The sequence below is a fragment of the Pimephales promelas genome, chromosome 13 (assembly GCF_988280905.1).
Source record: "Pimephales promelas chromosome 13, fPimPro1.hap1.1, whole genome shotgun sequence".
Classification (NCBI taxonomy): Eukaryota; Metazoa; Chordata; class Actinopteri; order Cypriniformes; family Leuciscidae; genus Pimephales; species Pimephales promelas.
Genome location: NC_142781.1, coordinates 5843981 through 5858543, shown reverse-complemented (window position 1 = coordinate 5858543; position 14563 = coordinate 5843981). Strand labels below are relative to the sequence as shown.

The window sequence follows — 14563 nt, the reverse complement described above, 5'->3', positions numbered from 1 at the left end:
GACACACATAATGTTAAATACTAATGAGTTCCATTAGGTTTGAAAGAATCTCTATCAGTCTGCACTCACCTTCACGTCTGAGAAGTACATCTTGAGCATGCTGGAGCTTGGGTACCTGCTGTAGAAGAACATCAGTTTGGCCTTCTTCAGGTGACTCGGGGACAAGCCCTCCTGGATGTGATGCCAGCAGTGAAGGAAAATAAGCCCAATACTAAGGCACAAGATTTGCTTGACATTATCACCTCATCACTCAAGTTGTCGGCTCGTCACGTTCAATAAAAACCACACCAACATATTTTACATCAGAAACTCATTTTACAGGCAAAGCGAGCAACGTCTTTCCCTATGCCCTGATCCCAAACCTCCAGATGTCAAAGAGATAAATATAGTATTTGCATATCACCTTCAAATGAGTTTGTAACCTTCATTTTACCAGCGACTGAACACAAATATAGCGGTAAGGGCTTTGGGAGGATCTTTTGGGCATGGCATATGTTTTCCATAGGTGACAATAATCTGACTCGACACTCTTAAAAATAAATGAAGATTACGGTTACAACAGTACGTGTATTTACAGTATAGTTACCCAAGCAAAAATAGGTTATTGCAATTGCTATAATAGGTCAACCCGATCTCACGACCAAGTCGTACGAATTCGACGAATGATTAAAAAGTGGCTAATTCGTAACAATTCATACGACCTCACTCGTACGATTTTGCTAAATCGTACATATTTTACGAATTGGCCAATTCGTATGAATTCGTACGAATGACCTACCCCTTACCCCGCCCCTAAACTTAACCATCACGTGGGTTTAGACAAATCGTACGAATTAGTACGAGTGAGGTCGTACGAATTAGTACGAATTAGACACTTTTTAATCATGCGTCGAATTCGTACGAATTGGTCGTGAGATAGTGTTGAATAGGTACATTGTGTGTGCATGCTGAAGAGGACTGTGAAATAAAGTACCAAGATTGCACTAGTGAATCGGGCTAAGGCTTTTTTTATGCACTCAGTATTGAAGTCTGTTAAATTTCAAAAGCTGAGCGAATAAATGCCTTTCAGGGTAACACTTTTTATAATCATTTTTTATTAACCAGTTATTTAAGAGTTTTCAGTGGTTCATACGATTACTTAGAGCGAGTAAGTAAATGATTAATAAACTATTTAAATGTACATTCATACATCTTATTACTCAGACACATAGTGATGGTAACTTAATGTGTTAATAAATGCTTTATTAACATGTATTAATGCTGTAATTAAGGGTTAATTTGGGTAGTTATAAAGCATTTAGTAGTGGTCAGTTAACTATGTTCGTGAGCTCATCTAAAGTGAGGACTAGTCATGCCTTGTAAAGCATTTTTAAAGGCTGTTAAATATTTCTATGTTCAGTATCACTGCGTTGTGTTTGTTACATTTTACTGTTTAGAAGATTGACGAGTCTTTAAATCACCTTTATAAATGCTTTACAAAGCATGAATAGTCCTCACTTTAGAAATAGTTAACTAACCACTACTAAATGCTTTATAACTACCTGTATTTACTACATTTACTTACACTTTCTACGTGATCTTATAAATGACTGACAACTCTTAAACAACTGGTTTGTAAATAATGCTATACTTCATTTAGAAATTATTAATTGATCATTAACAAAGTATGAAAATACAATCATTAAACGCATTATGCTTATAAATCAAGAAAAAACATGTATAGCTATATATAAACTGCATATTAATGTCTATTAATGTTTTATAAATGATGAATTAACTGTTTACTCATGCTTAACTAATGATTAATAGCGTGCAGTTATTATAAAGTGTTACCCATTTCAGTTCTTTTTTTAATTAACAATTAGATGAGACTTATGAGCACTGACTCAAAACATGTTTTGTTTTAAGACATAAATAGTAACTAAAATTAAAATTAAATCAAAGTTTTTCTTTTTTATTTGCTAATGAAAATTTCCGATGCTTGATGTTCTTAAATATATAATAAATCTACCAAGGTCTACGATGTTTGAAGGGAAACAAACAGTCTGGCTAACTGTCTGATCTTTCTGCCAACACTGCACATTTTCCTCTATTCTTTCAGCATCCATCAATAATCAAGATAAGAACACATTGAAAGTTCAAACTGCACTGCGTGTGACACTCCTGGCGTTGTCCTGCACTGACCTCTGCCAGACAACGACATTGCTGACCGGACAAATTCTCCAGACAAAGAGGGCCGAGCTACCTCCTTTAAGGCCTCTCTGAGCTCTGACATCAGCGCAAAACGCTTTGTGTGACTGTTGAACAAAAAACCTCAACCTCTGCCAATATAACAGTGGACGAACAGAGGAGTGAACAACAAGATATGTTGTAAAAATCTGAACCAGAACTTAATAAAACAATTTCTCCAATCCAATCCACCAAATTCATCTGTATAATGGGGCAAACTACATTTCAAAGTCACAGTTTAAGCCTGCAATGTTATTTTGTACATGCCCCAGACCAAAAGCATCATGAACTACCACCATTGTGCTGAAGAGTAGCGCTGTCAATTGCGATTTTCACTATGATGTAACTAAATGTATATTGTAATCATAATTCATAATCATAATTTTTCATTGAAACAAAGTTTTCTGATGATCAGAGCTGGTGTGCATGTGTTGAATGTCAATGTAACTCAATTAAGCTTAAACAGCATTTCTTTATTAAGGCCTGATTGCAGTATAGGTTATACATTTTTTTGTATTTATAGGGAGAATCAGGTAGAAATTAGGTTACTAAATCAGGTTATGGTTATCTACTGACAGTTATTCTTCAGTTACGCTAAACCTTGGTTGGTTGAATTTAGTTATAATCAGTAATCTTAAATCATTTATTTCATTTCAACCAAACCAGTTATTGTAGATATTACCACATGAAGTATACATTGTCTAAGTAGAACTGACAAAAAAAATGTTTTCAGTGTAAACTCCATGACCATAAACCAAATTCAACTGCATTGTCCCATTTAGACACACTCCAATCATAAAGTTCTACATCCAAATCTGAAGCCATTCTTTCTATTGTTCAATAAAACAAAAGTGCATTCACTTATTTTCTACTTGGCTACTGATTAACATTAACATGGGTGACATGTTGACAGGCAAAAAGCATAGTAATGTCAGAAATGGAGTTTCTTGAAATTGCGAATACAGGAAGAAGCCATCTTTGAAAAATAGTCTCTACCGGTCGATCTACGAACGCCGATCCAAGTGCGCTGAACTGTGCAGAATCTCATATGGTCCGTTGTTTCCAGAAGAAACACAAACACGAACCATTTTCTTCTTTTCAATATGTACACGTAGCCTACTGTTCGCGCTCACCTTATCACCTTATTCACATCTCACCAGCGCACTTGGATCGGCGTTCGTAGATCGACTGGTAGAGACTATTTTTCAAAGATGGCTTCTTCCTGTGTTCGCGAAGTTGACTGTGTGTATAAAATATCTTCTTTTTAAACTGTATGGACACTGACAAAGTTCTCAATGCTTCGGTTTGAATGTAGGGACCCTTATTATGCTGTCGTGTTAGTGTGGGGCTATTTTGAGCCTTGTTAGTGGTAATAACAAGCGATTTTTATTTGCCATTACTCTACGCCCTATATAGCGTTATAGGCTAAACTATTTTTAGAGATAAAACTATTTACATTCGGCAATCATGAAAACAAATCTCAGATAACGGTTGACTAGGTGACAATGTGTAATTAGACCAAAGGTTCATTTTCCGCCGGAGTTGTCCTTTAAAATCGGCTTGAACTAGAAAGGCATTTGGGGCAGAAGTTCCTTTACACAATGGTTACACTTGTAAATGAGAGAAGTATTGGAAAAGGTCATTTGTACATCAAAAAACAGCTTTCACTACTATGAAAAGGATATTGTACTCTCTGGGGGTGGTGAGATGCCTGACAGTGGATTAAGTTCCCTACATTCAGACTTGATGAGTGACAGCCCTTCAGCAGAGCTTTCTGAGTAATCTGGTGAGCAGGAACGGTTATGCATCAGATGTAAGCTTTTCTGTAAGCTGGTGGTCTCCCTTGACAGATCCATCAAATCAGGAGATTCAATACTAGATGAAGCACCAAGAGTGCTCTGAAAGGAGTAACCCAAGAGAGGAAGCGGAAACGGATGACGGAATGATTGGGAGATGAAGCCTGTGTTTCCAGAAAGAGAAGACGTGTGTAGGGAGGGATGTGGGTGGCCACTTTGAGCTCCAAGATCTGTGGACTGGTGGTGCTCAGATACACACTTTTGCACCACCAGTGGTCGTGCCTCCATCTGCTCATTGGCGCTAGGAAGAGGGACTCCAACAAAGGAGTCAAATGGTCTGGGAAAGATAACATCACCAAAACACTGTAGCCTCTGATTAGCAGTGTGGAAGTTTGGGTTGTCCCCGTTAAAAGCAAAGCGGTCCTGGGTTGCTGGAAGTGATGGGAATACTTGTAACAGTTGCCGTGGAGGTTTTGAGAAAACATTCACCACGGTGTCTATCACTTGAGACATGACAGAGTTCAGCTCCTGCTTCAGGGTTTCTGCCAGATGCTTGCCTACTCCGTGCACAGACTTCAAACCTTTGCTCCTCAAAGAACTCTCTCGTTTGGCCATCTCTCCATCTAGCAATACGTGTTCCCTCGCCTCGTCGGGAACGCATTCCGGATCCGAAGCCGCCATCAAATTATTCCTTTGATCGGCGACGTAACTTTGGTGTTCAAGCAATCCATCAGATTGTGCACTGTCTTCTGAGAGATTCCCTCCATCGGCTTCAGAATCTGTGCTGTCATAGATCCGGAAGAACTTCTCCTGAAGCTGTCTCAGCTGTTTCTGCAGGTCCTCCAACTGTAGTTTCAACTGCCTGCGTTCTTCAACCTTCTGCTCGGTGTGTGTGGAAACCAGCCGCTGGACGCTCTGCTGCTGAGGTAATTTTTGTTTCCTCTTGTTTTCACGGGCGGGAACCTCGGTTTCTCCCTCTCCGTCTCGCTCATGTTCTTTCCCACTAGGGATAGAGCGTGTCATCACATTTGGCGAGTGGTTCATTCCACGAATTATGTTCTCGACACGTGCGCGCTTGGCCTGTAGGTGCTCTTCATTTAGCCGCTCCGAGTCAAAACGGGTCCCTATGTTTTGTCCAAATGGTGAGAGACACTCTTTAACACTCTCTTGGGATGAGCTGCTGCAAGTGTCCTCCTGTGGTGGTTCAGGTTCTGCTTTCCTGGAGAATATTGGCTCCCTGCCTCCTGTTTCTCTCGTTGCCTTATTGCTGTTCAGTAGCTTGGTGATGATAGTGGCACCAGAAAAGGGTATCATGTTGTCTTCATATGAGCTGGCCCTTTTAAGCAGTTTGCGGAGAACATTCGACTTAGCCTCACTTGAGTCCCGGTGCTTGAGATGAGCCCCTTGGCGCTCCAGCACATCCTGCTTCCAACTGTGATGGGAGTTCATGGCAGTAGATTTGGCTGCACGAGTCACAGTGATGACAGCAGAAGCTGTATGTGTTGATGTGGCTGCTGAGCTAGTCCTCTTCACGCCAATGTCCACTCGTCTTCTCTTGGTCTGTAGATTTAGATGGAACTCTGTGTCATGGGCTGGCATTTGTGAAGCTGCTGTTGACCCATTTCCCACAAGCCTGAACTAACAAACCATTATCACTGTCACCTACTGACAGAAAAACAGAGCAAGTGAGGCAAACACAAAATAAGTTTTTGTACTGGAATCATAAATATTCGAAAATGTTTGTGCAATAAAGTGTCCACATGTTAAAAAATCTAAAACAAATATTTGCGAAAATATATACTATGGCTCATTATATTTAATAATATAATAATTAGGAAGGGGAGGGAAATTAGGAGTTAGCATTACAGTTTTTCCCTCTTCATCCTCTTTCTGTACTAGTTTCATCCACTTCTCCTGTTATCTGTTGTATTCACTCATTTCCCAAAGACGTCTTGAATGTTCAATTGTCAATACAACTGAAAGATTTTAACAATTGATTAATGCTCAAAAAATAATAATAAAATGCTAAAACTAATTAAATGTTTCTTAAGCAGCAAATCAGCAAAATATGAATATATTATATGGTAACAATATAATTTTTTTCATTATTTATTCTGTTATATTTTATTGTATTTAGTTTCTAGAACTCTTGTGTAAGCGAAATATACTAAATAAGCTTTTTTAAGTAAGTATAATTACATTCCTGTACAATACTCTCTAATATATATATTAGTCAAGTCAAGTCTTCCCTATTGTTTAAACCTGAAGAAATGGAAGTATTTTCTCAGAATGACAGTGACACAAAATACAATTAATCATAAAAAATGCCCAACTTCATGCATTCAGTAAATAAATGGAAAAATCTAAAAATAGGCAAAAATAAAAGGCAGCTGCTCAACCAATTCAACAACCCCCCCCCCCCCCCCAAAAAAAAAAAAAAACCTAAATAATGCAAAAGAAAACTAACACTCACTCTACAAACACAGACTTGACTTTATTTCATTTGCTTTATTGCTGATAATATGGCCAACTTCCATTCACCACACATCTTAAGATCATTCTTTTTCTTACTTCTAAATTGTATAAATCTTAAACCTGATTTTCAACTCATTGCATGCCAAAATCTTACAAACATGCTCTTTTATTCAATGGGGTTTCATACATTTTTGAAAAACTTATAAAGGATTAAATGCAACGTTTTTTTTAACTGCATTAAAAGTATAACATTTAAAAAGAAGTAATTACTAAAACTACTCCTTAATAAACAGCTTTATCATTTAGAAAATAAATAAATAAATAAATAATAATCTAAGAAATAATAATGAAACATTATGCCAAAAGGGTTTCCTCTTAACAACGAACCTCTAATATATTTGTTATAATGCCAGTATAACCTTTTTTACTTAAAAACATGCTCATAGCCTATGAGGGAATTCAAGTGCAAACTCGTTTTAAAGCATGTTTCAATAAATTAATACATGATTTTATCTTTTAAAAATGATCTTCACTTTATTGACCTATCAATGGTTATTTGTGTGAGTTAATTGTTACACCATTGTCACATAAATTGTCTTAAAAAGAACGTCTTAAATAGCCTATACACCGCAGCTTTCAAATGAGCAAAACTACAAGCAAAATCAAACGGTTCTGATGAAACTGCTCTCTCTAAACTCCTTTGAAGAGGACAAGAAAAAGTATCAGGATATTAAAGCTCTGGTCAAATAGCCACGAACATTGCGCTTAAGGTGACCGTTATCAAACTATAAAAACAAAAACTGAAATATAATTTAGCCTACAATGTTCAGCATCCCAAACTCGAACTATATTTAAAATAAACAGAGCTTTTGAAAAAGAACAATCGCATAAATCCAAAAGAAAAATCAATTTAAAAAAGTGAGAGAAGACAGTGTGTTTTCAGAGGACTCTGTTGCTCAATAAAAATGTGAACATCAGTAGAACTCATCCATTGTCATACAGGACAAAAAGGTCACTTACCTTGCAAATGACTGGAGAAAAGCTGCTGTGGTTTGTGAGATGACAAACAGAATATGGTATCAGATCTTGTAGTAGGGCGAGGCGGCAGAACATTGCGTTGAGTTGTGCGCGCTCTCCTCCAGCTGTAGACGCGCTTAAACACACATATGAAAGGAAACGGAGACAATCAGTGTGACGTAACGCCGAACCTACCAATCAGAGCGTAATTTCACCTGAAATAACCAACTTTTAAAAATGAGTTAAATCTATAACTTTAAAGTTAAAGATGAGTTTATGACTTATTGATCATATCATGATTTAAAGATATATTATAGCAGCCAGTTAGAGTATGCAACTGCTCCCCTCTCAAGTTCCTCTATTATTTGTCAACACCATGGTGTGTTCATGAATAAAATAATTCATCTAAAATCTAAAATATTTCTTTGGTGAAAGACACAAATATGAGGGATGATGATAACATTTTCAGTAGGCTACATGTCAAGATAATCAAAAAGCGACTTTAAATGGATTTTTAGGGAAACAAAGTGCAGACCTTTGAAATTATTATATTCAGTAGCCTATTCAGACTACACTAATGGGCAATCATATTTGTCCTTGTTTATCTTTTGTCTCCATCTTTGTTTCTTCATGTTGTTTTGCTAGCGATGTGAATTATTCTATATCACACAAATTAACTAAAAAAATTGGGTACCAGGTTCAAAAGGATTATCAGAACAATCAGATCAAGATCTGACAAATCCAAGCCCTAATGAAAAGCTTGTGTCATCAGACAGAATAACTGTCTTTATAGAGGACAAATATTATTTTAAATATAGATCATTAGGTCATGATTGATGGTTTTGAACATGGAGAAAGGACCTTTGGAACAAGCAGCTGGTAATCATGCCAGTTTTGCCCACCCCGGCCCTACTTTTCTCATTACATGAGAAAACACATCATTACATAAGAAAAGACTGGGCGATAGAGAAAAACAGAGAGTCTGATGTGCAGCACACTTAATGGTCAACTAGCAAACACTACTGGAGTGCAATGACATGCAGGCCACTAATCTGAGATGCTCATCTTACTAGCATTGATTAGTCAGGATTATACAACGCATTCTCATCCCAAAGCGCCATATACAACGCTTTTGCAAAAGCGTAAATATCCAACGCACATGGCACCCTTTAACGTCTAATGAGACGCTTCGGTTATGGTTAAGTTTAGGTATGGTGTAGGGTAAGGGTTAGACCACTAGGGGGCGCCTTCTGCCCAAATATATGTGCGTCTCATTTCACGTTAAAGGGTGCCATGTGAGTTGGATATTTACGCTTTTGCAAAAGCGTCCTATATGGAGCTTTGGGGTGAGAACGGGCTTCACAATACAGATTGTTTCAAGACAACTTAACAGTGTTTGTTTATTCATGGGGGGAAAAAAGACAATCAAGTTTGGTGGAGCTGATCAATAGATGGGTCATTTAATTTGAATATCCCCAACTGAGCAGCAAGCCAAAGGCAACAGATCTGGCAACTCCACAACAAGATCTGTCAACAAAGCACAGTCATGCGATTTTATATATATATATCTATCTATCTGATTTGGTACTATTTTCACAAGTAAGGTACATTTTCAAAACTCTTAGTAAAAATCCTGATTACACTTGTAACACAGTCATTCTTTCAAAACCTGATCCCATGCTTTCATTACAGGTACATTTTTCAGTCCACATCATTGTTTAAAAAGCAAGATTACTGTAATATGTAATGAGAACATTTGGTTTAATCACAGAAACACAACACAGTATGATCTTCTTTCAACTTAGTACTTTTAACAATCACCGCTCAACAGTAATTGGAAAATGATTGCAGTACCAGTTTTGGCCACAATCTAACATACGACTCCTTTAAAATTTCTCAAGGACGTTTTACTCACAGCTGTAAGATAATCTGGGCATGGGGTGGGACTAAGCATTGACAGTCATTTATGATTGGCTCAGAGGAACAAACCGCACTTCTGAATGTCCAAACGCGATTAACCAGATATCACAGAAAAGCCGTGAATCTCCTATTTATGGGACTTTTTAAAGCATACGAATTGGAGTAGCGGTTCAAAAGTTATTTAACATTTCAGAACATAAGTTATTTTTAGCCGCCGCCGGCCGTATAGGTCTTTAGGGATATTTTGAAATAAATTCACTTTGAAATACAATTTTGGTCTAGCTTACCTCAAGGGCATTCAAGATGTAGGCTAGGTGTCTTTGTTTCCTCAGACTTCTCTGTTCATGCTCTTTGAGGTGGTGACCATAGACACGAACGGTTTGACCTAAAAATATCAAAATGGAAACTACTGCGGAAACACCTACATCTTGGATGCCCTTGAGGTAAGGTTTTGGCAGCCGTAACTCAGTCATCAACCGTTTTTTTTTTGTTTTGTTTTTTACATTTTATTTTTTTACAGTATATGACTCTACTGTAAACTTCAACACAATAGTGATAATCTATCTATCTATCTATCTATCTATCTATCTATCTATCTATCTATCTATCTATCTATCTATCTATCTATCTATCTATCTATCTATCTATCTATCTATCTATCTGCTGTTCATTTATTTTCACGCTATGAGTGTCCTACTCCTAGGCTTTGATGTTCTCTATTGACCTTCTGATTTTGTGACAGAAGGTCACCTGACAGTCTACTTCAAACAGTAGGCTACTCCAGCTTTAATGATATGAGACTGTGAAATAACATAGATAAGAGCGGTGCGTTTGTAGTACACATGCACTAATTATAGTTGACCTCATGGTGCCTCATGAGTTACTGTAAGTTTGTCTCTCTTTCATTTTGCTGTCTATACAAGAAAGTAAAACAATATCTTAACAATAACAACCACAGGTGAGAATCAATTCAAGCTTTGCCAAAATCTACTAATAAAAACTTTTTGACAGCTACACATCAAGATTACATATTTTGGGAAATAGATTAGCTTCAAAACAACACTGATATGAATACATGGTTAGTTCGGTCAAAAATGTAAAATCTGTAATCTGTAACCTGCATGACTTTCCATCTTCACAAAAGGAGAGTTTGTGTGTGTGTGTAACAGACTGTTTAGGCGGCTCTTTTCCATTCAGTAAATCTTCGTCACTCTTTACAAGCTGAATAAAGAATTAAAAAGTCAAGCTGTTTTTACTTTGTAATACAAATTTTTATTATTACATAGATAGATAGATAGATAGATAGATAGATAGATAGATAGATAGATAGATAGATAGATAGATAGATAGATAGATAGATAGATAGATAGATAGATAGATAGATCACTGTAAACTTTATGCATAAAATGATTAAACGTTTTAAGTAGGGTATAAACTTAAATTACTGTAAACAAATTAGTTCAATCAAATTGACTTTTATGAGATTTTTAGAACTTTAACTTTTGAGTTCACAAAAGTAGTTCACATTTTAAGTGTAATTTACTTGTAAATTGTTTCCATTAATTTAGACAAACTTAATGTAACGGTCAACAGCTGGAGTGCCCTTTTGAGCCAGCAGAGGGCACTCCAGATAAGACTATTATCACTCACAAACTACATTTCCCAGAACGCACTGCCCAGACTCATCATCACTGATCACATTCACCTGTACCTCATTCACTGATTGCATTCACCTGTGTCTCATCCTGTTAGTCTCTATATGAAAAGTTCAGATGCAAAAGCCTCTAAATGCCATTTGAAATTTTCATCTTTAATGATGATTTTTATCAAACTTGTATATTTAAGTTCAGTAATTTCACTTAAATAACAATAAATAGGTAATTATCATTGTCATTTAAGTGAAATTACTGAACTTAAATAATACAAGTTTGATAAAAATCATCATTAAAGAAGAAAATTTCAAATGGCATTTAGAGGCTTTTGCATCTGAACTCTTCATACCTTGTGTTCACTTTCACTGTTTGCGAAGTCTTGTTGTACTGTGTGTCTGCATTTCCGAGTGGTTTCTTGTGTTTGTCTTCTGTTTTTGACTTTGGATTGTTCTTGGATTTTTCATTATTGCTGCCCGCCCTGACCTCTGCCTGGTTTTTTTTGGATTCTATGTATTCTCCATTGCCCTGTCTGCTGATTCTTGACCCTGCCTGTACGACTATTCTCAATTAAAGCTGCATTTGGATCTTCATCTCCAAGTCTTGGAGCAGTTCATTACACTTAAATTCAACAAAAACTGATTTCTATTTCCCAGCATGCTTTGTCTTGGCACTCAAATGGGAGATTAAATGCTAAAATGATATGTGTAACTGGTAAATTACGTTTTGTGCAAGATTAATGTTAAGTGCACTTTTAAAAACCTTACATTTTTTAGTACAATCAACTTGGATGTTTAAGTCATTTCAACTTAAATTACATTAAACTGAATTAAAAAGTGAGTCAAAACCTGTATAACTAACTCATTTAGATGAGTTAAAACAATATACTAACATAGTTGTCACAACTTATTGATCATATACTTTTTTTACAGTGTTTAATGTGTGATAATTTAGAAGAGTTTCTTTTATGTTGTTTTCTTTTTTGTTGTTGATTTTTACAATCCAGGTAACGAGTGCATGAACTTGGCTTGAGAACAGATACATGTTAAATGTTCCGTATCAAAGCATTGCGGTACCAATTAGCATTTACTGAATTAGCTAAAACTAGCCAATGCCAAAAATATATAAGTTAATATTCCATGATAATTTTAAGTTAAATATATGAATTAGCCTACTCAAATATTTCAAATTAAGAGAAGTTCAAATGTATAGGTGGAAAATAAAAAAAAACAGCCAGTTTCCCATCTCAGGGTAAGTCAACTCAGAGTTCAAGCTTTAACTCAGAGTTGGTTGAACCTCCTTATTGAAACGCGGGCCCCAGGACAACGATAGTTTGGGCATTTACTTTAATTTATTAAACCAAAACTTACCTGAATAGACTCATAAAAAAACAAAAATACATTTCTACCTGTTAATTAAAGGAACATGCAACATAATATTAGTGTTTCTTGGTCTTCTACAGGCTACTGCCCAACTAAACGAAACACTGATCACCATAATGGTGACCAAGTATTTTAAAACATCGATCAATAGCTAATCAATTTTTAAATATGGATATTTTTCTTACAAAATCACACTGCTTCGCTCCAGAAGGCCTTTATTAACTGATTCTTTTTAATGATGGATGCATTTTTTGGGCTTCAAAATCTCGTCCCCCATTTATTACCATTATAAAGCTTGGAAGAGCCAGAATCATTTTAAATATAATTCTGATTGTTTTCGTCTGAAAGAGGATAGTCATGTACACCTTGGATGGCTTGATGGGGAGTAAATCACAGGATAATTTTCATTTTTGGTTGAACCATCCCCTTTAACACTTCTAAAACCATGCAAAGAGATGCACATACATTTCAGGAAAGAGCCCAAATGTCTTGATACTATTACTTTTTTGTGTTGCTTTGTGTGCTTAGCACAGAAGGCTATAGAGTTTACAAGAAACAATATAGGAGAGAGAGGGGATTGGAAAATACTCAAAGTCAGGTCGCCTGTGATGTGCCGGAGAGTTGACCAGGCTATTATTTCACCCATAAATTCTGAACAGCCATTAAAATCTCATGACATATGCTCTTTATCTAACGTCCCAGATTTGGAACATTTCCTTTGCAGGGTCACAATTAAAGTCCCGCATTGACCATTACAGTGGGTCTGGCACACGACAGGAAATGGGTGTTTGCATCCTCCACTTAAAGACAGACTTTCCTCCATTATGACATCACGGGGAACAGGAAGTCATTGGAATGGGGGGAAAAACTCTTTAAAGCCCTGAGCAGAGGACATGCGTGAACCACACAATATACAAACACATGCCAGGTGCCTGAGGAAAGACTGAGAGACGAATGAAAGGGAAGGAGACGCGACCTGCCCCAGCTCAGAGCGCTGATGGTGGGCCACATGCTTCGTTCAGGGCCTCTGGAGAGCTGCGAAAAGCAGGATGTTTTGGTTTATTTAGAGCTCAATGTGGATGTTTCCGACAAGGTGTGCAGTGCCCTCCTCACCACAAAGAAGTAGATTAATGAGAACGAAGACTGGTGGCACGGGGATAAAGTGAGGTAGAATCTGACCTGTGCTACTGCCATGCCAAAAAGTGAAACAGAATAGATTTTCAGACATCCATCTATCTATCTATCTATCTATCTATCTATCTATCTATCTATCTATCTATCTATCTATCTATCTATCTATCTATCTATCTATCTATCTATCTATCTATCTATCTATCTATCTATCTATCTATCTATCTATCCATCCATCCATCCATCCATCCATCCATCCATCCATCCATCCATCCATCCATCCATCCATCCATCCATCCATCCATCCATCCATCCATCCATCTATCCATCCATCCACATTTTTACCCAAATAAGTTGACAAAACTTAAAACATTTGAGGTAATCAGTTACAGAAAAACTTTTCCGTTAAGAAATGTACAGTTCAAGTAAGCAAAACTCTGAGTTTTCGGTTACAGAACAGCTGAAACGAGTTAGTTCAATCAACTCTGAGTTGACTGACTCTGAGTTAAGCGCGTGCACCACAGCTATAAAAAGCCATTATCAATGGAGCGCAGATATTATGAGTCACCATGGCAACAGTGCCAGACAAAAAGAGGTGTTGGGTGTAATTAATTACCAAGTAATCTAAATATTGTAATTTAATGAAAGGGATTACTCTTAATTCTTCTGTAATTTAAAATAAAATATGATGCAATTACATTAAATAGGCTACTGCATAAACTATAGACCAATTCAGTATAAAAACAATAGTGGATTTAGCATAAATTTTTAAAGGGTATATTTTTATATAACCTTCTCCCTCTACACACTTTGATCAATTCAAGAATAATTCATGCAATTGTATTGTTAATTTGAAAGCATTAAAAGTGCAGTTTCTTGTCTCTCCTCCTTGTATTAATCAAGTGGTTGAGGTTGATATAGGATTTAGTAATATGTAGACCAATACTTTCTAGAGATAGTAATT

The 14563-nt window shown here is 36.6% G+C and overlaps 1 protein-coding gene and 1 long non-coding RNA gene across 2 annotated transcripts in view; one reads left to right on the top strand and one right to left on the bottom strand.

Annotated features, from left to right (window-relative positions):
- The window catches only part of LOC120485673 (prospero homeobox protein 1), a 30924-nt gene extending 23291 nt beyond the window's left edge, over positions 1-7633 (bottom strand). The window contains exons 1-3 of the mRNA XM_039681517.2: positions 7521-7633; positions 3915-5690; positions 70-177 (exon numbers count right to left, since the gene is read on the bottom strand). Coding sequence (XP_039537451.2) covers positions 70-177; positions 3915-5624 — 1818 coding nt within the window. The 5' untranslated portion in view covers positions 5625-5690; positions 7521-7633. The remainder of the gene's footprint in view (positions 1-69; positions 178-3914; positions 5691-7520) is intronic.
- Positions 1-14563, top strand: part of LOC148975135 (uncharacterized) — a 199050-nt gene that overhangs the window by 39941 nt on the left and 144546 nt on the right. The window lies entirely within an intron of this gene.